This window comes from Canis lupus, chromosome 26, assembly GCF_011100685.1.
Source record: "Canis lupus familiaris isolate Mischka breed German Shepherd chromosome 26, alternate assembly UU_Cfam_GSD_1.0, whole genome shotgun sequence".
Classification (NCBI taxonomy): Eukaryota; Metazoa; Chordata; class Mammalia; order Carnivora; family Canidae; genus Canis; species Canis lupus.
This window is the reverse complement of record NC_049247.1, coordinates 30,565,343-30,587,708: the sequence shown is the minus strand read 5'-3', so window position 1 is coordinate 30,587,708 and position 22,366 is coordinate 30,565,343. Positions and strand designations below refer to the sequence as shown.

General features: G+C 55.1%; 1 protein-coding gene across 8 annotated transcripts; it reads left to right on the top strand.

Moving 5' to 3' along the window:
* Positions 1–284: 284 nt before the first annotated feature.
* Positions 285–21,894, top strand: SMPD4 (sphingomyelin phosphodiesterase 4). 8 transcript variants are annotated; one of them, XM_038575945.1, is made up of 20 exons: positions 285–455; positions 3,569–3,652; positions 5,300–5,386; positions 5,725–5,867; positions 6,012–6,087; positions 6,614–6,722; positions 6,830–6,882; positions 7,406–7,557; positions 10,045–10,177; positions 10,607–10,678; positions 13,847–13,933; positions 16,475–16,620; positions 17,164–17,254; positions 17,675–17,757; positions 18,216–18,379; positions 18,793–18,998; positions 19,533–19,766; positions 19,957–20,088; positions 20,243–20,371; positions 20,484–21,894. In XM_038575945.1, exons 1-20 carry the CDS (start codon positions 381–383, stop codon positions 20,811–20,813), a joined length of 2,586 nt encoding a protein of 861 aa, XP_038431873.1. In that variant the 5' UTR covers positions 285–380; the 3' UTR covers positions 20,814–21,894. The 8 variants fall into 8 exon arrangements, with proteins under 8 accessions (XP_038431873.1, XP_038431872.1, XP_038431875.1 ...); XM_038575944.1 differs by having other exon boundaries at positions 17,675–17,775; XM_038575949.1 differs by lacking the exon at positions 285–455 and adding an exon at positions 600–648 and having other exon boundaries at positions 17,675–17,775.
* The last annotated feature ends 472 nt before the right edge of the window (positions 21,895–22,366 follow it).

The window sequence follows — 22,366 nt, the reverse complement described above, 5'->3', positions numbered from 1 at the left end:
TCTCCCTTGGGCAGCAGCACCCACGCAGTGCCTGGCATGTAGTAGGCGCTCGATAAATACCGGTCAGAAGAAAAGTCAGTCCTTGCGGGGTGTAATTATCCCGCGTCGTTTCCCCGATAGGGGGCGCGCCTCCAGGACCGTCTTGACAGCTTCTCTTTCCGCGCACGCGCGCTCCTTCCAGCTCCTACCGCCCGGGAACGCTGGGTTTTAAGAGCGACGGCTGCCCCCGCTGCGCACGCGCACGCGCACGCGCACTCGGAGGTGTAACCCTATGAACCCGGCCTCCGCTGTGCGCACGCGCCTTCTTAAGATAGCTGCGCGCGGAGCCCGCGGTGCGTTTCCCGCTGGGCCGGGGGAGGCGTGACGCCAAGCGCAGCTTGATGACGACATTTCGGCGCCGGGTAGCCGAATGGAGGTCTCCGTCCCTTCGGCGAGCGACTTTATGGGTCCCCCAGGTGAGTGGGGGGAGCCGCTTGCGGGCCGGCCGCCCCCAGGACCTCCGCCGAAGCATCTCACTTCCGGTTCGAGCCGCAGGCCTCGGGCCGGGCGTCGGGGTCCGTGCCCCGAGCCGGGCCGGCAGGCGGGGGAGCCAGGGGCTCGGCTGCGCGCTCATGCCCCCTTCCCGCGCGCCCCGCACACCCGGTCCTGGTGGGTGCTCGGCTAACGTCCGTTGAACGAGTTGGTGGGAGGAGAGATTCGGGTTAATTGCGCCGTGGGGGTGAATTCTCACCCGACTCCTCCCTGTGTGGGCCGGCCTTTCCGAGCCTCAGTTTCTTCATTTGTAATATGAAGATCCCGATGCTCCCTTCTCAGGGCAGTTGTGAGCTGCTAATGGGAGCATGCTCTGCTTCTGCTGCTCAGAGCGCAGCCAGAGGGAGGCCTTGGCCATAGTGTGATTGGCGTTGCGGCTCTGAGACCCCAAACAAGATCCGGAGCAGCCACTGACGAAAGTGGCTGTGAAGTGGCGGATGAAAGGAACCCTTGATACACAGTGGAGAAGGGTGTGTGATGGAGGAGCCTGGCTGCGGCTGGGTTAGAGGACAGGGCGCAGGAGACGCTGCCCGCCCTCCGAAAGATTCTTCTGGGCCTCAGGCCTTCGGCGGCTGCCAGTGCAGGCTGCCTCTGAGCAAGGAGGCCCTCGCACCTCAGCATGGCCAAAGCTCTGCCCTTGGAAACAGGCCAGGATCTTATGCTGTTCTGATCATTTTGCTTTGGTCATTTTAATCGCAGTGTTCTCCTGGTTCAGTACTGAGGCCTCTTAGGTCTTTAAAACTGGATTTGATAGCCAGTACTATTAAGAATTGGAAAAACCCAGGAGGTGTTTTTATTGCCAAGAGGCAGAGATGCACATCTCCTGTCAACTCCTCCACTGCCTCACAGCCTCCTTGCACTTGGTCTTTCCTCATCCACATACACTTCCATTTGCCGCCTCAGCGCCCTTACTCATGCTGTGGGCAGAGCAGTCTCAGGCTCCCTTTCTGTTCAGTCCACATCTGGATTATTTTCAGTTTCTGACCTAGGTGGGCAGAGAGATAGGAATCTAGAGAGTTGCTCCTAATTTTCTGATGGCTTCTTCAAAACCTCCCACGAAAGAAAAAAAAGAAAACAACCTCCCACGACTGAGCTTGCTCATCCCCTCCATTCATCCTCACAGAGCACAGGTGACATTCAGGAGACTTACCCACCTGTCTCTGTAGGAGTTGTCTTAGGAGGTCTGTGCATTAGAATCTTGGCCCTGCCATTTATTTATTTATTTTAAGATTTTATTTATTTATTCATTCATGAGAGACAGAGAGAGAAAGAGGCAGAGACACAGGCAGAGGGTGAAGCAGGCCCCATGCAGGGAGCCCGACGTGGGACTCCATCCCGGGTCTCCGGGATCACGCCCTGGGCTGAAGGTGGCTCTAAACCGCTGAGTCACCCGGGCTGCCCGGTCCTGCCATTTACCAGCTGAGTGAGGGCAAGTGATTTACCTCCTCTCTGCCTCTACTTCTTTATCTGTATTGACGTTGCAGGATTGTTGTGAGGATATATTTTTTTCTTTCTCTCTCTCTCTATTTTTTTAAAGATTTTATTTATTCAAGAGAGACACAGAGAGAGTGAGGTAGAGACACAGGCAGAGGGAGAAGCAGGCTCCATGCAGGGGATGTGGGACTCAGTGTGGGACTGGATCCTGGGACCCCAGGATCACACCCTGGGCTGAAGGCAGGCGCCAAACCTCTGAGCCACCCAGGGATCGATCGATCGATCGATCTTTCTTTCTTTCTTTCTTTCTTTTTCTTTCTTTCTTTCTTTCCGCTGAGCCACCCAGGGATCGAGCTTGCTTTCTTGCTTTCTTTCTTTCTTTTCTCTCTTTCTCTTTCTTTCTTTCTTTCTTTCTTTCTTTCTTTCTTTCTTTCTTTCTTTCTTTCTTTCTTTCTTTCTCTCCCTCTCTCTCTCTCTTTCTCTTTCTTTCTTTCCCTTCCTTCCTTCCTCCCTTCCTTTCTTCCTTCCTTCTTTAAATTTATTTTTTATTTTTTTAAAGATTTTATTTATTTATTTGAGACAGAGAGCAAGCACAGTAGGGAAGAGGGTCAGAGAGAGAGGGAGAAGCAGGCTCCCCACTGAGCAGGGAATCTCATGTGGGGCTTGATCCCAGGACCCTGAGATCATGACCTGAGCTGAAGGCAGACGCTTAATCAATTGAGCCAGTCAGGTGCCCCTCTTTCTTTCTTTCTTTTTTTTTTTTTTTTAAAGATTTTATTTATTCATTCATGAGAGACACAGGCAAAGGGAGAAGCAGGCTCCTTGCTGGGAGCCTAACACGGGACCTGATCCCATGACCCTGGGATCATGACCTGAGCCAAAGGCAAATGCTCAACCACTGAGCCACTCATGCACCTGGAGGATATATTTTCAGTTCTTCCTCAACAAACTTAGCAGCTTAAAACTGTATCCACTCTTATCTCACAGTTAAATAGTCCAGAAGTCTGGGCAGGCTCTGCTGGGTTCTCTGCCTAAGATATCACAAGACTAAAATCAAAGTGTTGGTTGGCTTCGCTCTTACCCAGAAGCTCTCAGAAAGAATTTTTTTCTAAGCGTATTCAAGTTACCGGCAGAATCTCCTTCCTTCGGGTTCTGGAACTAAGGTCCCCATTTCCTTTCTGGCTGGCAGCTGGAACTGCTCTGTATCTATGGTCCACCCCCTTGAGACTTCAGTCGCATCTGCAGAATTCCTTCATAATACCTAGATGAGTGTTTGATTGAATACCCAAGGATAGGAATCTGGAAAGGCTGTCTTTACAATTTTGCCTACCCCTGAGGATTAAATGAGGAAATATATGGAGGGTCTTTAGAACAGGTGTGGCACCTAACAAGTGCCGTACAAGCGTTACCAAGGATTTGCCACCGCACACTTAGCTCTGAAGGTGGCCGCCATGGACTGCCATCTGACTGGCATTTCTATAAAACGTGAAACTGGGCAGTGCAGTGTGTGTTGAGTTACACATATACTCCCCTGGACATTGTGAGGCAATATAGTATTCTGTTGTATGGCAGATGTTGAGATGTCGCCTTTGTTTTTTCACAGTGGTTTCCTAAGACGGGCGTTTTCACCAGCTGCCAGGAGGCTGCTATGGCGTTCCCTCACCTGCAGCAGCCCAGCTTCCTGCTGGTGAGTACTGGCTGCCTGTGGGAGTGTCAGCGTGATGATAGTTCTGCAGCTCAGGGACTTGTGAGTGCTTTCCTCTGGCTTGAACCTTCTGCTGGTGGTTTTTTGAGGGGATGTGAAGAAAGTTGGCCTGGGGGTTAGAATCCTTAGACTTGACTCTGCCCCATACCAGTGCAGGACATTGGGTTTACTCAACCTCTGAGCCCTGTTTTCTCATTTATAAGATGAGTTTCTCACCTACAAGATAAGTTGGTTCAAATGCCATTTTCACTACTTCCTGGGCATGGGGAGGAGCATGTGAAAGGATATATATCAGAATTTTCATGTCTTGTAAGTCTTGGCATACTCAATGGGATATTCTTTTTTTTTTTTTTTTTTTTTTTTATTTTTTATTTATGATAGGCACACAGTGAGAGAGAGAGAGAGAGGCAGAGACACAGGCAGAGGGAGAAGCAGGCTCCATGCACCGGGAGCCCGACGTGGGATTCGATCCCGGGTCTCCAGGATCACGCCCTGGGCCAAAGGCAGGCGCCAAACCGCTGCGCCACCCAGGGATCCCTCAATGGGATATTCTAATCTTAACTGTCCTCCGTGAAGGCAGGACACTGCTGCCCTGGGGGTACCAGGACTACACTCTCAGTATGAAACATGACACTGGGAAGTTAGGTGTGAGGCAGATAGCCATGGTGAGGATTCCTAGTTTTAGTTCCCAGAAGATACTTTCTGTAAACATTTATTCAGAAGGACATCCTACTTTGGTGCACCCTCTCGAGCCAACACATGAGGTGCTCCTGGCATCGAGTGGATAGAGAGGCCAGGCATGGGGGAGCCTTCCCACAGTGTGTGGCTGCAACAGCCCAGATATTTACTTCTGATTTGAGACACTGCCCTCATTTAGAGGTGGCTAAGGGCTTAGATATCATTGCGCAAAGCCCTCTTGGTTCAAATTCTGGCATTTTCTCCAGATGTTAATCCACACCTCTGACCTTGGGTAGATTTCCTTCATTCTTGTCCTGAATGTTCCTTGGCCTGCCCATCACCTTCATGATTAGTGTTGACATTTGGTTAAAGCCATTTGTTATTTCTAGGCTGCCTTATTTCTTAAGGTAATGAATTCATTGGCTTGTTACCAACGGAATAAAGGACAGCTTGGTTAAGAGGGTTTCTGCTGTCACCCTTCTTTTGTTGAGCATCCTCACTGATGATCACAGTGGTGTCATCACAGGAAAATTTCCAGTTCATGTGTACATACTCAGTGAGTACTCTGGTCTGTGAGGGATGCCGTATACAATAAGTCCTTTGCTGTGAGGCTGACCGTGGAGCTGACCCCCTCCTTCTGGATTGGGTGGAAGTCACTTCTGTCATGAAAATTTGCAGTGCCCTGCTGTAACTGGGGGTGCCTGACAGAGGGTGCAGGGAAGAATCCTGATTGTTGATTGTTTAGAGAGCAAAGGACCCCTGCCTCTCCTAGTTGCATTCTTTAGGCCACTGACACATGCATGACCTGACACATCAGATGTTGGGGAACCAGGCCCATGCAGTGTCTGACTCCTACCTATCACTTGAGTTTGTTTTGGTTTGAGCCAGAATAACCGCAGAAGCTGCCAAGTGAATATGCTCATGATTTTTTCGGTTTGTTCTTTCTTGTAGGCTAGCCTGAAAGCTGACTCTATAAATAAGCCCTTTGCACAGCGGTGCCAAGACTTGGTTAAAGTCATCGAGGATTTTCCAGCAAAGGTACTGTTCTGCTAGCATCTCTTTGGGGCATATCTCATATATTCTTTGAAAAACGAAAGACGTGTCCAGCCCAAAAGATTGAGAAATCCTGGTTTTCATACTGAAAATATATATTTTATTTATATTCACACCCAGAATTATCAAGTAGGTATAAATCCAGGAAGCCAACCTGGACAAATATTCTTATCCTGGAAATTTCCAGTTCATGTGTATACACTGAGTGAAGGAGATGGAGAACTTGTACTATAGGCAGGACTGGGCAGGAGGCCTATGCAGCCTGGCAGTAGGTACTGGTCCTCAGCAAGCCTGCCCAAAGCTTCCCCTGTACACTGTCTCAGGAACTGCACACCATCTTCCCATGGCTGGTGGAGAGCATTTTCGGCAGCCTAGACGGTGTCCTTGTCGGCTGGAACCTCCGCTGCCTACAGGGACGTGTGAATCCTATGGAGTACAGCATTGCAATGGAATTTCTAGACCCTGGGTAGGTAGGTTTTTCACCTGAGAGGGGCTAGATGTTTCCTCATGGTGATCCCATTCTTAAAGTGCTGTATTTTTCAAAGTTAAGAAACAGCAAAATGGTTTATAGTTCATTGTCCTGTTTTTATCGGTTTAATTTCATGTTCAGTGGCCCAATGATGAAGTTGGTTTATAAGCTTCAGGCTGAAGACTATAAGTTTGACTTTCCTGTCTCCTACCTGCCTGTAAGTAAGCAGTGGAGTGAGAGTCGTGCTCGGGGCAGAGTGTCCGGCATAGCGGCTATGGTGATGGGGGCTGGGCAGGGCTCGGGGGGCAGGAGAGCACTGCAGTCTGCTCAGGGCCCAGGAGGCATTATTCCAAACTCTGCCCATGGAGAAAGCACCACACAGCCTGGTTTGTGCCTGGCTGAGTGGCAGGCAGAGCTGTGTAACCAGTTGCTCTATTTTTCTGAGTTTCCAGTCCTTCAGGGGCAAATTGACGGGTGACGTGTTGGGTGGGTATGAAAAGCAAAGAAGATGGGGAATGTGAAGTGCTTGATGAGGCTCAGAAACTCCCAGAGCTTCTGCCTTTGCTGATTGAGGGTCTTCCTGAGGATAACGCGAGCCATTCTGAGTGGAGGCCCTGTTGCTCCAGTGCTACCCAGAAGACAGCACTGCTCCCCCAGGCAGGGTCCCTGTGCTGGTGGCCTCCACACTGCATGGGAGTGCCCTGCTGGAGCCAGCCCACAAGCCCAGTGCCCTGTCTCCACAGGGCCCTGTGAAGGCATCCATCCAGGAGCGCGTACTCCCCGACAGCCCTCTGTACCACAACAAGGTCCAGTTCCCCGCAACAGGGGGCCTTGGCCTAAACTTGGCCCTCAGTATCCTTTGTCAGTGTCTGCAGGGGTGGGGGGCCTTGAGAGGGTGGGACACAGTGCTTGGGGTGGCCCAGTAACCAGACCTGTTTGCCTCCTGATGCTGCCATCAGACCCGTTCGAGTACTACATGTTCTTCTTTGCTTTGAGCCTCATCACCCAAAAGGTACAAAAGGGATGACCCTGAGCAGCTTTTGATCAAAGCCCCCCACCCCCACCCCACGATGGTTGGGGCTACAACCTAGGACTTCCCTTTATCTTCCACTTCTTTTCCCTTCCCACCTCATTTCTCCAGCTCCTCCTCTGCTTCCTCCTCCAGCCTTTATTCTTCAGGCCATCCTCACTTAGTGGGGATGACGAGCTTGCGCAGACTTGACAGGCAACATGGGGTGATCCGGGCACTCCGGGTGGTAATTGATTTAGCTTCCTGCAGGAAGTGCTTGCTGGGCATGGGGCAGGGAAGAGGTGCCCAGGAAGTTTGCATGCTGAAAAGGACTCTGGGGTCTAGTCAGGCGCCCTGTGGTGGGAACTTGTCTCCTAGTACTGCCCTGGGGTGCCTCTGGTCCAACCTCTGGCATATGGCCCATGTCCCAGGGCTCGTGTGCATTGATCTGAGCCCTGCACTTGCTGGGGTCAGCAGCCAGGGGCGGCACCCAGAGTCACACACCAATACAGATTTGCTTTTCCAGCCACTCCCTGGGGCCCTCCACATCCGAACTTCAGACTGTGCCTATTTCATCCTCGTGGACAGGTACCTGTCCTGGTTCCTACCCACAGAAGGCAGTGTGCTCCCCCCACTCTCCTCCAGTCCCGGGGGGCCCAGTCCCTCACCAGCTCCCAGGTAAGGCTCTCTGGTTGCCCTGGCTTGGCTTGGGGTAGCCATTCCATGAGGGAGTAGCCTGGTCAGCGGGCATTGCTCGCGGGACAGTAGTACCACTTTTGTTCAGGTTGCTCCAACTTTTCTTATGCCTGAGATCCCCCAACCCCAGCTACCCTGGCACAGACCGGAGAGCAGGGGGTAAGGAGAATGTCTGTGTCTGGGTTTTCAGTGAGCAGGTCCTGCAGCCACATGGACAAGGCCTAGCTTTGGTTTGAGAGTGGGCTGTGTTCTGCCCATGGCAGCCCTCCCTACGTGTGATATCCAAGCCCCACACTGAAGTAGTGGCTTGAAGCTGTGTTTCCAGAGCTGACTGATGCCACTGGGCTGGTGGTGCTGGAGAGAAAGGGCCTGTAGGCAAGCCACTGCATGGCTGACATGTGGAAGAATAAGAATCAGAGGGATGGAGCAGCCTGGGTGGCTCAGCGGTTTAGTGCCACCTTCAGCCCAGGGCCTGATCCTGGAGACCCAGGATCAAGTCCCACGTCGGGCTCCCTGCATGGGGCCTTCTTCACTCTCTGCCTGTCTCTCTCTCTTGAATAAATAAAATATTAAAAAAAAAAAAAAAAAAAAAAAAAAAAACCGGAGGGATCTGTGTAGGCTGCAGGACCAGGTCTTGGCCTGAGCCAGAGGCCCTGGGGTAAATATCCTTTTGTGCCAGTCCAAGTAGGCTGGGCTGTGGCTGGACCATGCAGGAAGGGGGAGTGTGCAGCCAGCCTCAACCCAAGGGTGAACTGAGGTCTTGGGAGGCCTTCAGCCAGTGGTCAATTGGCCGTCTCCCTGCAGGAGACGCTCCTACCCCGGGAGCTGCCACCTGTGCTCCTCACCGTCCTCAGCTCATGCACCTTTGTCCCTGGGAGGCAGGCATAGTCTGCCCCACAGCTGCTGGCATGTGCTGTGCCATGACCCAGGACTCAATGTGTGTGTACAGACACCCCAAGGAGAGGGGACTAGCGGGAGAGGTGGGGGCATGGTAGTGGGGAGAGGGTGCCCTGGCATTGGTAATGCTACAGCCAAGAAGGAGCCGGACTGGTCAGGTTCATGCCGTCTCAGAGACACGTTTCAGCTGCCAAGCTGTTTTCTGGGCCCAGTTTTGTTGGCTTATTTTTACGTAGAACCTAAAGTATAAAGAAAACTTGCCGTGAATAACAAACAACTTCCATGGGGGCTTCGTCTCCATTTTTAAATCATTTTGTTTTGTTTATCTTTTTAAAGATCTTATTTATTTATTCATGAGAGACACAGAGAGAGAGAGGCAGAGACACAGGCAGAGGTAGAAGCAGGCTCCCCGCAGGGAGCCCGACGTGGGACTCCATCCAGGGACTCCAGGATCACACCCTGGGCCAAGGCAGGCGCTAAACTGCTGAGCCACCTAGGTGTCCCTAAATCATTTTACTTTCTATTTTTCTGTATGTATTTTTTCTAGGCTATTTCAGTTGAGTGGATTATGATACAATGCCTGTTATTTCTTAATGTTTTGGAGTGTATTTCCTAAAAGCAAATGCATTCTCCTGCACAGCCACTGCACTTTTTTTTTTTTTTTAAGATTTATTTATTTATTTATGAGAGAGAGAGAGAGGCAGAGACACAGGAGGAGGGAGAAGCAGGCCCCATGCCGGGAGCCTGACTTGGGACGCACGATCCCGGGACTCCAGGATCGCGCCCTGGGCCAAAGGCAGGCGCCAAACTGCTGAGCCACCCAGGGATCCCCCAGCCACTGCACTTTTATCCAAATCAGGAAATTACTACTGCAGCCAGACCACTATCTCATCCTTAGACCCCCCTCGAGCTGCACTAGCTACCCCACCCATGTCTGCTCCCCTGCTGGGATCCATTGCAGGCTTGCTCTCTGTGTGTGGTTGTCTCTGGTCCCTCTATGGAACAGTCCCTCAGTCTTCCTTGTCTTTCCTGACCTTGACACCTTGGAAGCTTGCAACCCGGAGGTTTGCAAAATGCCCTTATCTTGAGTGTCTCTGGTGTTTCTTAGCAATTAGGCCCAGCGGCTATGGAGTCTGTATGCTGGTGATATTGTCTTGATCACTGGGTGGGGGAGTGAGGGGGTGTTGGCCAGCTTTTCCTACTGTGAGATTAAATGGGTACTTTGTGCCTAAATTAATTAGCAGGAGGGGTTTGTTGGGAAGAAAGGCTAAGACTATGTAATTATTGGTATTAGTGTCCCTTGATGATCATTGGCTAAATCAGTTATTAATAGGATGGTTGCCTAAGGGTGCTTTTCTGCTTTCCTCCCTTACATTGATCAGTGCACACGCTGCGGTAGGGAAGACTTTTCCTGTTCATTGGTTTTGTATATCCATATGGATACGGGGTCCGTCCTGTGATTCAGCAGGTGTAATGGCTACTCTTGCCACCCACTGTTCACATTCGGATTGCCTCTGGTTGTGCCATCAGGAGCCCCTAACAAAGGCCTGTTTGTTTCTGTGTGTCCTTCAGGACGCCAGCCATCCCCTTTGCTTCCTATGGCCTCCACCACACCAGCCTCCTGAAGCGACACGTCTCTCATCAGACATCTGTGAACGCAGACCCCGCCTCCCATGAGATCTGGAGGTCTGAAACTCTACTCCAGGTGAGAGTGAGGAGGCCCTTCTCATCTTCTGTTTGAAAGTAAACTGCCCGGCTGCCTTCTGCCCCCAGGGGACAGAGGCCTAAACACTGTCCTCAGCCTGAGAGGGCTTCAAAATTGTTGGTATTTTCCTGCTGTGCCATGTAGAAATCCAAGACTGGAAGAAACGTGGCCACCTGTCTAACGTATGTCGTTGGCAGTGCTTTTCATCCTAGGATTCCCTGTCCATTGAGTTCTGACTTTCTCATGACCCAGTGCTGCTCAGTGTCCAGTGGATCCATGGGAAAGCTTGCCCCACCCCCATTGCTGGAGGGATTTCCTGTGACCACCGTCATTTGGATATTAATCCCCTGCCCCAGAGGTTGGGGGGGGGGTTTGTTGTTCACAACACCCTAGATGAAAATTATTTGACCATCCAGTGCTCTCTTGCAGGTTTTTGTTGAAATGTGGCTTCATCATTATTCCTTGGAGATGTACCAAAAAATGCAGTCACCTCACGCTAAGGTACGTTGCCGCACTTTTTTGTTCCATCTGCTCTGGCCCTGGTGTGCCTGGTCTGCCTGCTACTTCTTGTCCTTGATCTCAGCTAGTTTTCAAGGGCTGGATGGTGGGAAGCAGAAACTCCCCATCACCCCTTATTCCAGTGCTGGACAGCAGGTGGGTTTTGTTCTGTGGTGGGCTTTCACCATGAGAGCCGGAGGCCTGTCCTCTCTGGGGTCCTCCCCATGCTACTTCAAGAGCCTGCTTCCCGGCAGCTGGAATGGATGAGGTTGTGGTGCTCGTGCTCTGGGGGCAGGAGAGTTGCAGATGCCTCTGGGAGTCACAGCTGGGGCTGTCCCCTCTACTGTCACAGTGCCTCCTGCTCTCCTGCCGAGGTGGCCCCTGGCAGACTTTGCTCACCTGGGCGTCCACGCTGCCCTCCACCTCCTCCAGAGCCGCAGCAGGCAGCCCTTTGTGCGGTGGGTGGGATCTGGTGCCTTCCTGCATGTGGCCTGGCCTATTTCCTCCTCTCCTAACCTTCCCTCACAGGGCAGCATGCTCATTTGCAGCTGTGTCCCTGAAACCTTCCCTGGGTTGCTGTCGCTTGGGCTGGCAGCCCACTGGACTCGTCAGGGTAGAACAGCTCTGTTAGCTTAATGAGAGGCAGGGTGGGCGCCTAGATTCACACTCCATGAAACAGCCTGAAACACATGAACCCAGGCCCTGCTGAGGGCAGCATCAGCTTGTAACCAACTGTGCGATCCGTGGCTTCTGTGCGCTTCTGTGTGCTTCTTAGACTTTGCTTTTGTCGATGCCAGACCAAGTTCTTGAGAGAGTTCTTAAATTAAGACTCTGTGGGTTGAAATTCGTAAGGGTGGCCTGTGACTTTCCCTCTGTGATTCCAGCAAGTAGCAGTTGTTTTCCTGTTGCAGAGTCTCAGCAGCCAGCTCACCTTCCGTACTCTGCTGATTACCGGTTTGGGGAATAACCCCCAACTGCTGTTCTCTTAAAGTACAGAGTACCCCAGATCTCTGTCCTTGGCACCACATGGAACAGAGGGAAAGCCAGGACTCCATCTTGGGCCTCTCAAGTCACTGATCACCTGCACTGCCATTCCTGCTTCCAGAGTGGACTTGCTGCATGTTCCTGGCTGATGCACGGGGGTCAGGGGGCCAGGCTTTCCCCTGTGGTGCTGGGGGGCTCGCTCAGCCCCTGTGCATGTGGCTGGTCTTGCAGAGGCAGAGGCTACTTTGTTCATTCTGTCTTCTGAGACAGTGGGAGCACATTCACTGTAATTTTTAGTAGATCTGCCTGTCACCTGTGAGGAGTGGGTGGGCTGTACCTGCCAGAGTGGGGGCTAGGGGGAGTGTCCCCTTCTTCCCCACGTTTGCTTCCTCTTGGCCAGACCACAAGGCAGATCAAAGCTGCTCAGAATGATTGGTGATGGTCAGGGGACAACCAGGAAACCCCACCAAACACCCAGAGAGGGTTTTGGAGTTTTTGTTTTTTGGCCTCCTGTTGAGGCTGAAAATGAAACCTCAGAAAACCTGGTGTGTGGGAAGTGGAGAAAGACAACCATGGAGGTCTCCTTCATCCGAGGCTCCTTACATTTACCCAGGCCTGTGCTGCCATGTGGAATCCTAGCTATGGGGTCACTCTTTTCCTGATATTAGAGATGCAGGAAGTGCAGCTCTGAGAGGTCCCACGGTGCTTTAATGCATCCCCTGGGTGGATGCTTGCTCTGCAGAGCCTGGGCCTCTGCTCCACCCTAGCTTACTGAGCAGGGCTTCTGGAGAGGCAGGTGGTCGCTAAAGACTGCACACTCCGGCCACTGTGGGGCCTGCCCTGCTTTCCTGTAGGCTGGGCAGGCACCCAGGAGGGGAACCACATGTTCCCTGATTCCCACTGAGCTGTAGCTGAGCCCCGGGTCTGGCTCAGAGGAAGACCTTGAAGGGCGGACAACTTGCTGTGTTCCTTCCTGTCCTTGCTCTGCGTGTCTCTGGCTGTGCCTGTCTCCTCAAGTCTGGCACACGCATTCTGACCTCTCCTGTGTGAAGCATGGTACTCAGTGGGAGGCATGGCCCTCACAGGGCAGGATGTGTGCCAGGGCCGGATCTGGGCTGTGCTTGGCTGAAGGGGATTACTTTAGCAGGCTTTGTCACTGCAGGGGGTGCAGAGGGTGGAGGGGGTTGGACAGTTGTGCCAACTCAGCCGTCATCCCCCATGTCCCAGGCTCTCTCAGCCTCAGGGTTCCAGCTGCCTCTGGATGTATGTGGCCATGGCCAATATCTTGGGGCCTTTTGGGACTGGTGAAGGGCTCTGTGTATCTGGAGTTGGGGAGTCCTGGTGAGGTGGGTCTCCCAGAATTCAAACCCATGAGTGTTTGTGCCACCTTTAACGACTTACAGAATGCAGAGTGTGGAGGGCATCAGGCCTGGGGGGTTGAGCCTTGCTAAGCCTCTGCGCCACCCTGGGAATCAGCCCCCACAGAGAGAACCATTCAGGAGGGGCCGCTGACTGGACTTTGATACCTAAGAACTGATCACATCATATATCAATTTGGTAAATTTCTGTTTGGAACAACCAGGGGATGTCCAATAAATTGCGTGTTTTCTTCTGTGAGCAGAGAGTTCTCCATTAAACTGGTTCCTCAAAAGTTTCTTTTCTGAGCCTTGGGGCCTTCAGGGCCTCGGTGGCTAGCGGTGTGTCCCAGCAAGGCCCCTGCGATCCTGGCGGGCTGCAGCATGCACATGCTGCACACGGAGTGTTCAGGGTCAGGGGAGGGCAGGACCCTCTGGCAGGAGAGCGAGTCGGGCCTACCTCGGGGTGCTAGAGAGCCCTTCAGGCCCCAGTGACACGGAGGAGGCTGTCCAGGTGACCTTGAGTGTCTGTCTGTCTCTCTGCCCGGCAGGTGGAAGAGCAGTCCTGGGGCCTGGCTCTGGTCTGCCCAGCAGGCGGGCCTGTCAGGGCGGCTGAGAGGGTGGTGTCCCACTGGCCTGAGGCTGCGGGGCTCTGATTGTGTGGATTGTCACTGATGTGCTTTTGTTTTTTTGTTTTTTGTTTTCTCTCCTTATTTCTGGGCTCACTTTTGTCTCTCTCTCCCTGCTGTCCCCTCCCCGGTCTCTCCCCTCCTGTCCCCCGCCCTCTGCCCTCCCTGCCTCTTCTCGGCTTCTCTGTTTTGTTGTCTCTCAGCTGGAGGTTCTGCACTACCGACTCAGTGTCTCCAGCGCCCTCCACAGCCCTGCCCAACCCAGCCTCCAGGCCCTCCACGCCTACCAAGTACTGGCCGCTCTCGTATTGTTCCGTATTGTTCCGTTTCACCCCTGCCCTGTGGTGTGAGCCATGGAGCGCATGGCAGTGCAGTGGTAAAGCGAGGGGCCGGCGGGGGGCCGGCTGGGGTGACTCAGACCAGTTCCAAACAGAGCAAGGCCAGTGTGTGTGTGTCGGATGGTGGCAAGCGTCAGTCTTCAGCGTGGCTTGGTCTTCAGCTTGGCAGACTGGCCCAGCTGTGGGGTGTAGGGCCACCAGATCTTCCTGGCCAAACCCTAAGCCACCTGGAGTTTGCAAGCTCTTGGGAGTTGGTGGCTTCTGCTCTTGGCCCCGGTTTGAGGGAGTGGGAACAGCAAGGCCTTTGCAGTGGCCTCACTCGCCTGGCAGTGCAGGCCTGGTGCTCAGGAACTGACCGAGCACAGGGAGGCCCAGGGCTCGTGGTGGCGTGGTTCTGCCGACCCCAAGCCTGTGTGAGGCCAAGGGGCGGAGAGGACAAGGGCTTGGCCTAGGGATGCTGTCGATTCCTGAGCATGCTGGGCCCTGGCCTGGTGTGGACTTGTGCACTCCTCCAGAGGCAGGCAGGAGTGGATGAGAGCCTCATAAAGACTGGTCTGCTTTAGGTTGACATGACCGGTGTGGATGGTTTTGAGGTTGGTAGAGGGAGTTCAGACCTGCAGGCTATTAGGGCTGATGGAGTCTGGTGGGTCATAGATTCATGAGATGAATGCCAGCAAGGTCTGGGCAGAAAGCCTGCGTCTAGATTCGTGCTCGAGGTCGGGGATCGTCCAGTTCCCCCTCAGTGGGAGCCCACAACAACACTTAATCTGATATTTGAGCAGAGGATGAGAAGTCCACTTTGGTGGGATGGGGTGGTGAGCGCACACAGGGGTCCCACCCAGAAGCAGCAACTGCTGAGAGGAGGGGAGGAAGGAAGAGAATGGTTCAGGAAGGCTGGCAGGGCTGGCCTGAGCACAGAGATGGGTACCCCTCCAGTCTGTGTTGGGGAAGGTCTCACTTGGCTAAGAGCAGGATCCCTGGAGAAACGTCCTCAGCAGGAGGGGTTGCTTAGATGAGAAGGTCAGGGCCCTGGGAGAAATGCTGGAGGGCATTGGGAACGTGTCCCTCCAGGGCACGCAGCTGGAGGAGGCCATGTACAGCGGTGGCCAGGCTCCTATGGGGATTTGGCTTGAGGGGGTGGGTGTCAGAGGGAAGGTCTGGCTTCTTCCTACCCCCACCCCCACCCGCAGGAAGATAACCCAAGGGGCTTCCAGTGTGATGGAAAGGGCCTGTGCACAGGATGGGGCACAGTTCCAGTTCAGCACGGATGCCCTGTCCTCTGTCAGGGAGACAGTGGTAGGGTCGGTGAGGGACCAGGAATGAGAAAGAGGGAGGCTCCCGAGGGGCAGTTACAGCCTGGCATCAGTGCTTTCTGAAATTTCATTACTATGAAAATATCTTTTCCTTCAAACGATGCAAATTCGTCACACAAAAACTTAAGTGTACTGAAAAGCAGCAGCACATCTCCTCATAAGGCCCCATAGCTCCCTGTCCGTGTGTACGGAGCCGTGGGATGTGTTGCCTGGGCCCGCGGAGGCAGATTCCATGGTGGGGAGAGCCGAGAGGACAGTTCGTGGGCGGTGGCGAGGCTGGGGCTGGGTCCCTGGAGGCTGTGCCAGGAGGCATGGCCTGTGCCAGCCTCAGCGTTGCTCAGGATTTCGACTAGGCTTCCGAAAGCTCCTCCATCAAGTCTGTGGAGGCCTCAGAGGCCTTGGGGGTGAGTGTGGGGAGAGGAGGGTGTATGGGCACCCCAGGGCTGGGAGCTGACGGGCAGTGGGGCCTGCCAGTGCCATTCCCTGCCACTCAGGAGCCCCGGCCCTATTCTCCATCACGCAACAGCCAGTAGACAAGCTGTCCTCTCTAGTCTGGGTCTTAAAGATCCTACGTGAACTTTATGAATTGGAGTTTCAGCCCACAAGATTGAGAGTGCTCTTGTCTTAGGGGTTGTGCTGACCACGGGTCTGTTAGCAAAGGAGAAAGGCCACCCTTGGTCGAGCCCCCAGCTGGTTGTGTCCAGAATGGGAAGCCGATGGAAAAGGGGGGGTCGCAGCAGGAGGACCGGGGGGAGTGTTTGTACCTGAAAGGGAAAGCCATGGGCCCCAGAGAGCTGTCTCCACACACCCGGGAGGCAGGCAGGAAACTCGGAATCCAGATCAAGGGTGGGATACTGGCCTGGCGTGCCTCCTGCTGCTGCTCCTCTGGCTGACCAGCAGCTGGGGACCCCTGAGGACTTGGGTGGCAATGGCCCGGGAAGCCCACAGGTCTCTTTTAGGAAGCTGTCCCAGGGTTGCCCTGTGCAGGCTTCAGTGCTCTTAGCAGGTCTCGGAGCCAGCGAGCAAGGCAGATCTGCTGGTGCAAGGCATGGGGAGGGCCCTGGGGGTGGCCCGGGCATCCTACGAGGAGAAATGGTGTGGGTGGGACATGGCCCTACCTGGGGGCTTCACCCCAGACTTGCCTGGGCCCTCACGCCATTCCCCCCCCCCCCAACATTAGGAGTCGTTCACACCCACCGAGGAGCATGTGCTAGTGGTGCGCCTGCTGCTAAAGCATCTGCACGCCTTTTCCAACAGCCTGAAGCCCGAGCAGGTCTCTCCCTCTGCCCATTCCCATGCCACCAGCCCTCTGGAGGAGTTCAAACGGTAGGTACAGGGCTGTGCACAGGCCATAGTGACCTGTCCCTCTGTTGTGAGATGGCATGTGAGGTCTCTGCAGGGTGGGCAGGTGGGAAATCATCTTGACCCCTCCTGGGTTTATCTCCCCACCTCCACTCTGGCCCCACAGGTGGGTAGGGCCACCTGGTTGCCACGGCCTTTCCTTCCAGGCCTGGCAGAAAGAGCCAAACTGGCTCCTCTTCCTCTGCCCCTCCTCTCCCTCTATCAGAAGGGCTGGGATGGTGGCCTGATTCCTAGGCCAACTGGGGCCAGCAGAGCAGGTGACTTGTGTGTGGCAAGCCAAGCAGAAGTGGTCACAGGAGCCTCAGTAGATCATCCACAAGTGTGCTGTGTGTTATTGGGACCTTACCTAACCTCTCTGAACTTTGGTTTCTTCTTCTGAGAAATGGGGCCCAAAACAAGCCTTACTTCCCAGGGGGTGCCCACTGCTCACCCTGGCAGAGCTGGCCCTTGCAAATAGGAGCCACTGGGCTCACCAAAGAGGATATCCTCTCCCCCCCTCCCCTGCAGGGCTGCCGTCCCGAGGTTTGTCCAGCAGAAGCTCTACCTCTTCCTGCAGCACTGTTTTGGCCACTGGCCCCTGGATGCGTCATTCAGAGCTGTGAGTGTCAGCCCCGCCTTCTTTGCCTTTGCCCTCTGTGTGCCTGGTAAGGGAGGTCCCATGGGGCAGACACAGGCGAGATTCAGCTGTTAGTGCAAAGGCCTGGTGGGGAGGCCTTGAGGGTCATGTTCTGCTCGTTTGAGTTTCCAAAGCCAACCCTCAGGTACGGAAAAGCTCTGTCCGCCCTGACTTGGAACCCAGGTGTTCACACTGGGTGGGTTCCCAGCCTCACCAAGCTGCACCTGCCTCGCTCAGCCATGGAAGCATTCTGTGTTCCCCCAGTTAGGCTTACCCCTGCTCACCTGAGCTGCCTCCTGGAAGCTGGGCTCCAGGCCGCCCTAGGATTTGGCCCAAAGCCCCAGCCCCACAGCCCACCAGAGTACCAGCCACCAGGCCTTCTGGACATGCATGTCTCACCAGGTTCTGGAGATGTGGCTGAGCTACCTGCAGCCCTGGAGGTATGCACCTGAGAAGCCGGCCCCGAGCAGCGACTGCCAGGCCCGGTGTGTGTCAGAGAGATGGTGAGCCCTGGCACGCTGTCCTCCCTGGGGGGCCTCCTTCGGGGTGGGCACGAGCTGCCCCTCGACTGTGCTGCGTTGCCTGGGATTGACCTCCCATGGAAACAGCTGGTGACTCTGCACTGTCCCCTTGCCCTTCTTGTCCACTTAGATGTACGTTCACACTCTCCCCCGCAAGCTGCCCCTTGACACCCTCCACTCTCCTTCACTAGTGCTCTCTGCCTAGTAGCCTCTGCTGCTGGGCCAGCCTCTGCCACGGAGGCCCTGTCTTCTGGGGAAGGGCTCATCCTGTGGAGGATTGTGTGGTCCACAGGAGGCCTAGTTTTCCCCCACCTCCTTGGGCCCTCAGCCACCACGATGTCATGGCTGGGTAGAGTCAAACACAGGGAAGAGCGGGGACGTGGTGGGAGGTGTGGCCCCTGATGCACGGCCCCGGCCCCCAGGGCACCTTTTGTGCAGGAGAACCTGCTGATGTACACCAAGCTCTTTGTGGGCTTCCTGAGCCGCGCGCTCCGCACCGACCTGGTCAGCCCCAAGAACGCACTCATGGTGTTCCGAGTGGCCAAAGTCTTTGCCCAGCCTAACCTGGCTGAAATGATCCAGAAAGGTAAGCCCATAGTCAGTGGGAAGCAGCACTTAGAGAGGGACCCACAGACCCTGCGTGTACCTCATAGGCTACTGGTGGCCTGGTGAAGGTGGCATGGGGACTCCTGGTGGACAGTGATGGAGTAGAGGTCGGGGCCTGGCTGCACTGTGCCTTCCCCGTCGGGGGCGTGCTGGAGGGAGACAGAGCACCCTGGTGGCATTGGAAAGTGGTCTCAGTTCGTGTCATGTCTGAGATGACTTTGTCCGGTGTTAGCTTCTCTGGCCTACCCATTGAGACTGGCAGGGACTCTGGGGGCATCAGGAGCTGGGCCCCTGCCCCTCGGAAGCCTCCGCAGGAACCCAGGAAGCCTGCCAGCAGCGACTAGGTAGTTCATGCCCTGGAAGCTGAAGGCAGATTCGTGTCCTGCTTTCCAGGGGAGCAGCTGTTCCTGGAGCCAGAGCTTGTCATCCCGCACCGCCAGCACCGACTCTTCACGGCTCCCACCTTCACTGGCAGCTTTCTGTCCTCGTGGCCACCGGCCGTCACCGACACCTCCTTCCGGGTGAAGAGCCACGTGTACAGCCTGGAGGGCCAGGACTGCAAGTACACCCCGATGTTTGGGCCCGAGGTCCGGACGCTGGTGAGTTGGGGCTCCCCCAGGGCCACATGGCCATCTCGAAGCTGTAGGAACAGTAGAGCCGGGGTGGGCATGTGCCTTTCAGGCAGAGGGAAGGTGGGTGTTGCCTGGACACTGCTCTACTCCTGCCTTTTTTCATTGAGGTCTAAGGTTTTTCTGATAAAGGCAGCGTTTGTTGGAAAGCTTTCACGTTCAGAATATGCATGTTTTGGTCTTAAAAAATAGGGATCCCTGGGTGGCGCAGCGGTTTGGCGCCTGCCTTTGGCCCAGGGCGCGATCCTGGAGACCCGGGATCGAATCCCACGTCGGGCTCCCGGTGCATGGAGCCTGCTTCTCCCTCTGCCTGTGTCTCTGCCTCATTCTCTCTCTCTCTCTGTGACTATCACAAATAAATAAAAATTAAAAAAAAAAAAAATTTAAAATGTCCGCCCCCTCCTGGCCTGTTGGGCTTCCCCAGGCCCGCCTGCCCGTGTCTTGCTGGCTGGGTGGCATGAAGCGGCCCCCCTGAGCCAGCCGACCTGCCCATGTACCCCACAGGTCCTGCGCCTGGCTCAGCTCATCACGCAGGCCAAGCAGACCGCCAAGTCCATCTCTGACCAGTGTGGGGAGAGCACGCCCGGCCACCCCTTCCTGTCGTGGCTGGGCTTCTGCTCCACAGACACGAATGGCTCCTACCCAGCCAACGACCTGGATGAGATGGGGCAGGACAGTGTCCGCAAGACAGACGAGTACCTAGAGAAGGCCCTGGAGTACCTGTGCCAGATGTTCCGAGTACGAGCAGTGGGGCTGTCCCCTCCCTGGTGTTCCCTCCCCACCCGGAGTGTGGGAGGTGGAGCCTGTTCCTGCGATGTCATGTTGGGCCCCCTCATGCTGTTAGAGGCCCAGGGTGTGGCCCCGTCTCCTCCCTTCACCTGGAAGTGAAAGCAGGTAGTGGAAAGCCACGGTGCTTCCTCCCTAACAGCTCAGTGAGGCCCAGCTCGCCCAGCTCACGCTCGCCTTGGGGACAACACAAGATGAGAACGGGAAGAAGCAGCTTCCAGATTGCATTGTGGGAGAGGACGGGCTCATCCTCACGCCCCTGGGCCGGTACCAGGTAAGGTCCACGTCCTGGGGGGCCCCTCCTGTCCCCCATTGTCCCAGGAGCTCCCACAGCAGAAACCCCCCTCTGATGCATCTGCACGGGTGTTTGCGGGCCTGCCCTCTCGGCTTGGGTCTCCCCTGCGGCTTGCCTCTTTTGCTGCGTCTAGATCATCAACGGGCTGCGCAAGTTTGACATTGAGTACCAGGGTGACTTGGAGCTGCAGCCCATCCGGAGCTATGAGATCGCCAGCCTGGTCCGCATGCTCTTCCGGCTGTCGTCCGCCATCAACTGCAGGGTAAGTGCCGGCTAGAGAGCCATCCCACTTCCGGTCCAGCCGCCGTCGGAGCGGCGGGGTGAGCATGTGGCCCCGCCCGCGCCCACTCCTCACATCTCTGTCTGTGCCCCAGTTTGCAGGCCAGATGGCAGCCCTGTGTTCCCGGGCCGACTTCCTTGGCAGCTTTTGTCGATACCACCTCACGGAGCCTGGGGTGACGGGCAGGCACTTGCTGAGTCCCGTGGCGCGGGAGAGTGCGGCCAGCCGTGCCCGGGGCCCCAGGCTCAGCCTGCGCTTCCTGGGCAGCTACCGGACGCTGCTCTCACTGCTCCTGGCCTTCTTCGTGGCCTCCCTGTTCTGTATCGGGCCCCTGCCCTGCGCCCTGCTCCTCATGCTGGGCTACCTCCTCTACGCGGTGGCCATGACGCTGCTGACCGAGCGGAGCAAGCTGCACCAGCTCTGAGCCGTGGCCAAGCCAGCAAGAGGGCCGCACAGCCCCTCCCTTGAGCCCAGGAGGCCACCTTCGAGCTCTGGGGTGTTTTCCTACAGCCACAGAGCCATGTGTAAGAAGCTAAGACAGGAAGGCTGTGGTCCAGGCCGGACAGGGAAGGGAGTGGTATCAGAGGGCCTGTTAGTCTCGGGGGGCTGCCCTGGACCCAGCCACTGCTCCCCCTGCTGCCCTTGGCCCTCGGGCTGCGGTGACGTGGCTCTTGAGGGCCTTCTGTGCTCTGACCATCCTGGGTGGAGCCTTGTGAAGCTTGGGAGGCAGTGCTCCCTGGGTGGGGCTTTGCCGTCCCCGAGGTTGGCAGGGTGGTGCACGTCTCTCCCTGGCGACAGTAGGACAGTAGCTCAGCCTCTGCTCCCAAAACCCTAGAGGTTCCTGAGAACGTTGGAGGGTGGTTCTGATTCCTGACTTTAAAGCGAGATGCTGCCATCGCGTTTGGTAAAGTGAGGGTCATTCTCCACGTGTGCCCAGCCGTTCTGAGGCTGGGCCATCCCATTCCGAGAAAAGATCCTCTGGGAACACAGCTGCTCAGTGGGACGCTGCTTCACCCCTGCCTCCCTCCTCGCCCCCAAGCCATTAAGCACATCGCTTGGTGGCACACCAGCCTCACTGCCTAGTCCAGGACAGGCCTGCATGTCCCGTGGATGGAGAGGGCGTGGCAGGGACATGGCGGGGGCGTGGGAGTCAGCATAATCTGGTCTGCAACCAAAGATGGTCACAGGCATTTTTTGTATCTTCAATAAACTCAAGTGCAAAGGCCCTGACATTTTGATGACGTTTAAACGTTCAATTACATGTTCACTGTCAGAAGTCATCCCCGTGGGGTCTCGAGCAATTTGGTCTGTCATACGGGTGATGCACCAGAGAGAATGTCTCAACAGTGATTTTAAACAAAGCCTTTGTTTTTAAGTTTTCAAACTAAATGTCGAGTTTTGTGTTTTGATGTAAACTGAGAATACACATTCTGGGGCGCGTGACCAAAAATCAAACCAACTTTGTAACTGACCACAGATCTGAATAAACCTGTTTTTGCTCCTGACTTGTCTGGTGCTGGGGCTCAGCCTCCAGCACAGTCGCCCTTAAAGGTGCACATCACCCAAAAGGTTGGGGATGGCAGCAGATGACATTGGCCACTGAGGAGGCACCAACTGTCCACTGGCGAGGACAGTGAGTGGGTTTATTTCTAGCAGCAACAGACCAAGGCAGACCTAAACGATGAAGTGGGAAAGCCACAGGCTCCCTGGAGCTCGGGGAACCAGGCCCAGAGTCAGCCTCAGCCAGCACAGGCCCAAGCAGGGTCTAAGCTTCGAGAATTTTGCCTCCTATTCAGTGTATCAGAATTGGCCTTAGTACGAAAAGCAACTCTGGAATGAGTTGAACTTGTGACTTCTGGAAGCTCAGAGGCTTGTGTGTGCAGCTGGGAACTGAACTGTGCACCTGCCAGGCCTATGTGGCATCTTGCTTGGCCGGTGTGAGTGTTTCATGTCCCCCTGTCCCTAGGCAGGGTAGTT

Bases quoted from the DNA above. Each gene is read 5' to 3' on its own strand.
- SMPD4 (XM_038575944.1), top strand. From the start codon at position 381: ATGACGACATTTCGGCGCCGGGTAGCCGAATGGAGGTCTCCGTCCCTT. The intron at 7,558-10,044 runs GTAAGGCTCTCT...TGTGTCCTTCAG, and splicing joins AGTCCCTCACCAGCTCCCAG to GACGCCAGCCATCCCCTTTG. The intron at 18,999-19,532 runs GTGAGTTGGGGC...TGTACCCCACAG, and splicing joins GGCCCGAGGTCCGGACGCTG to GTCCTGCGCCTGGCTCAGCT.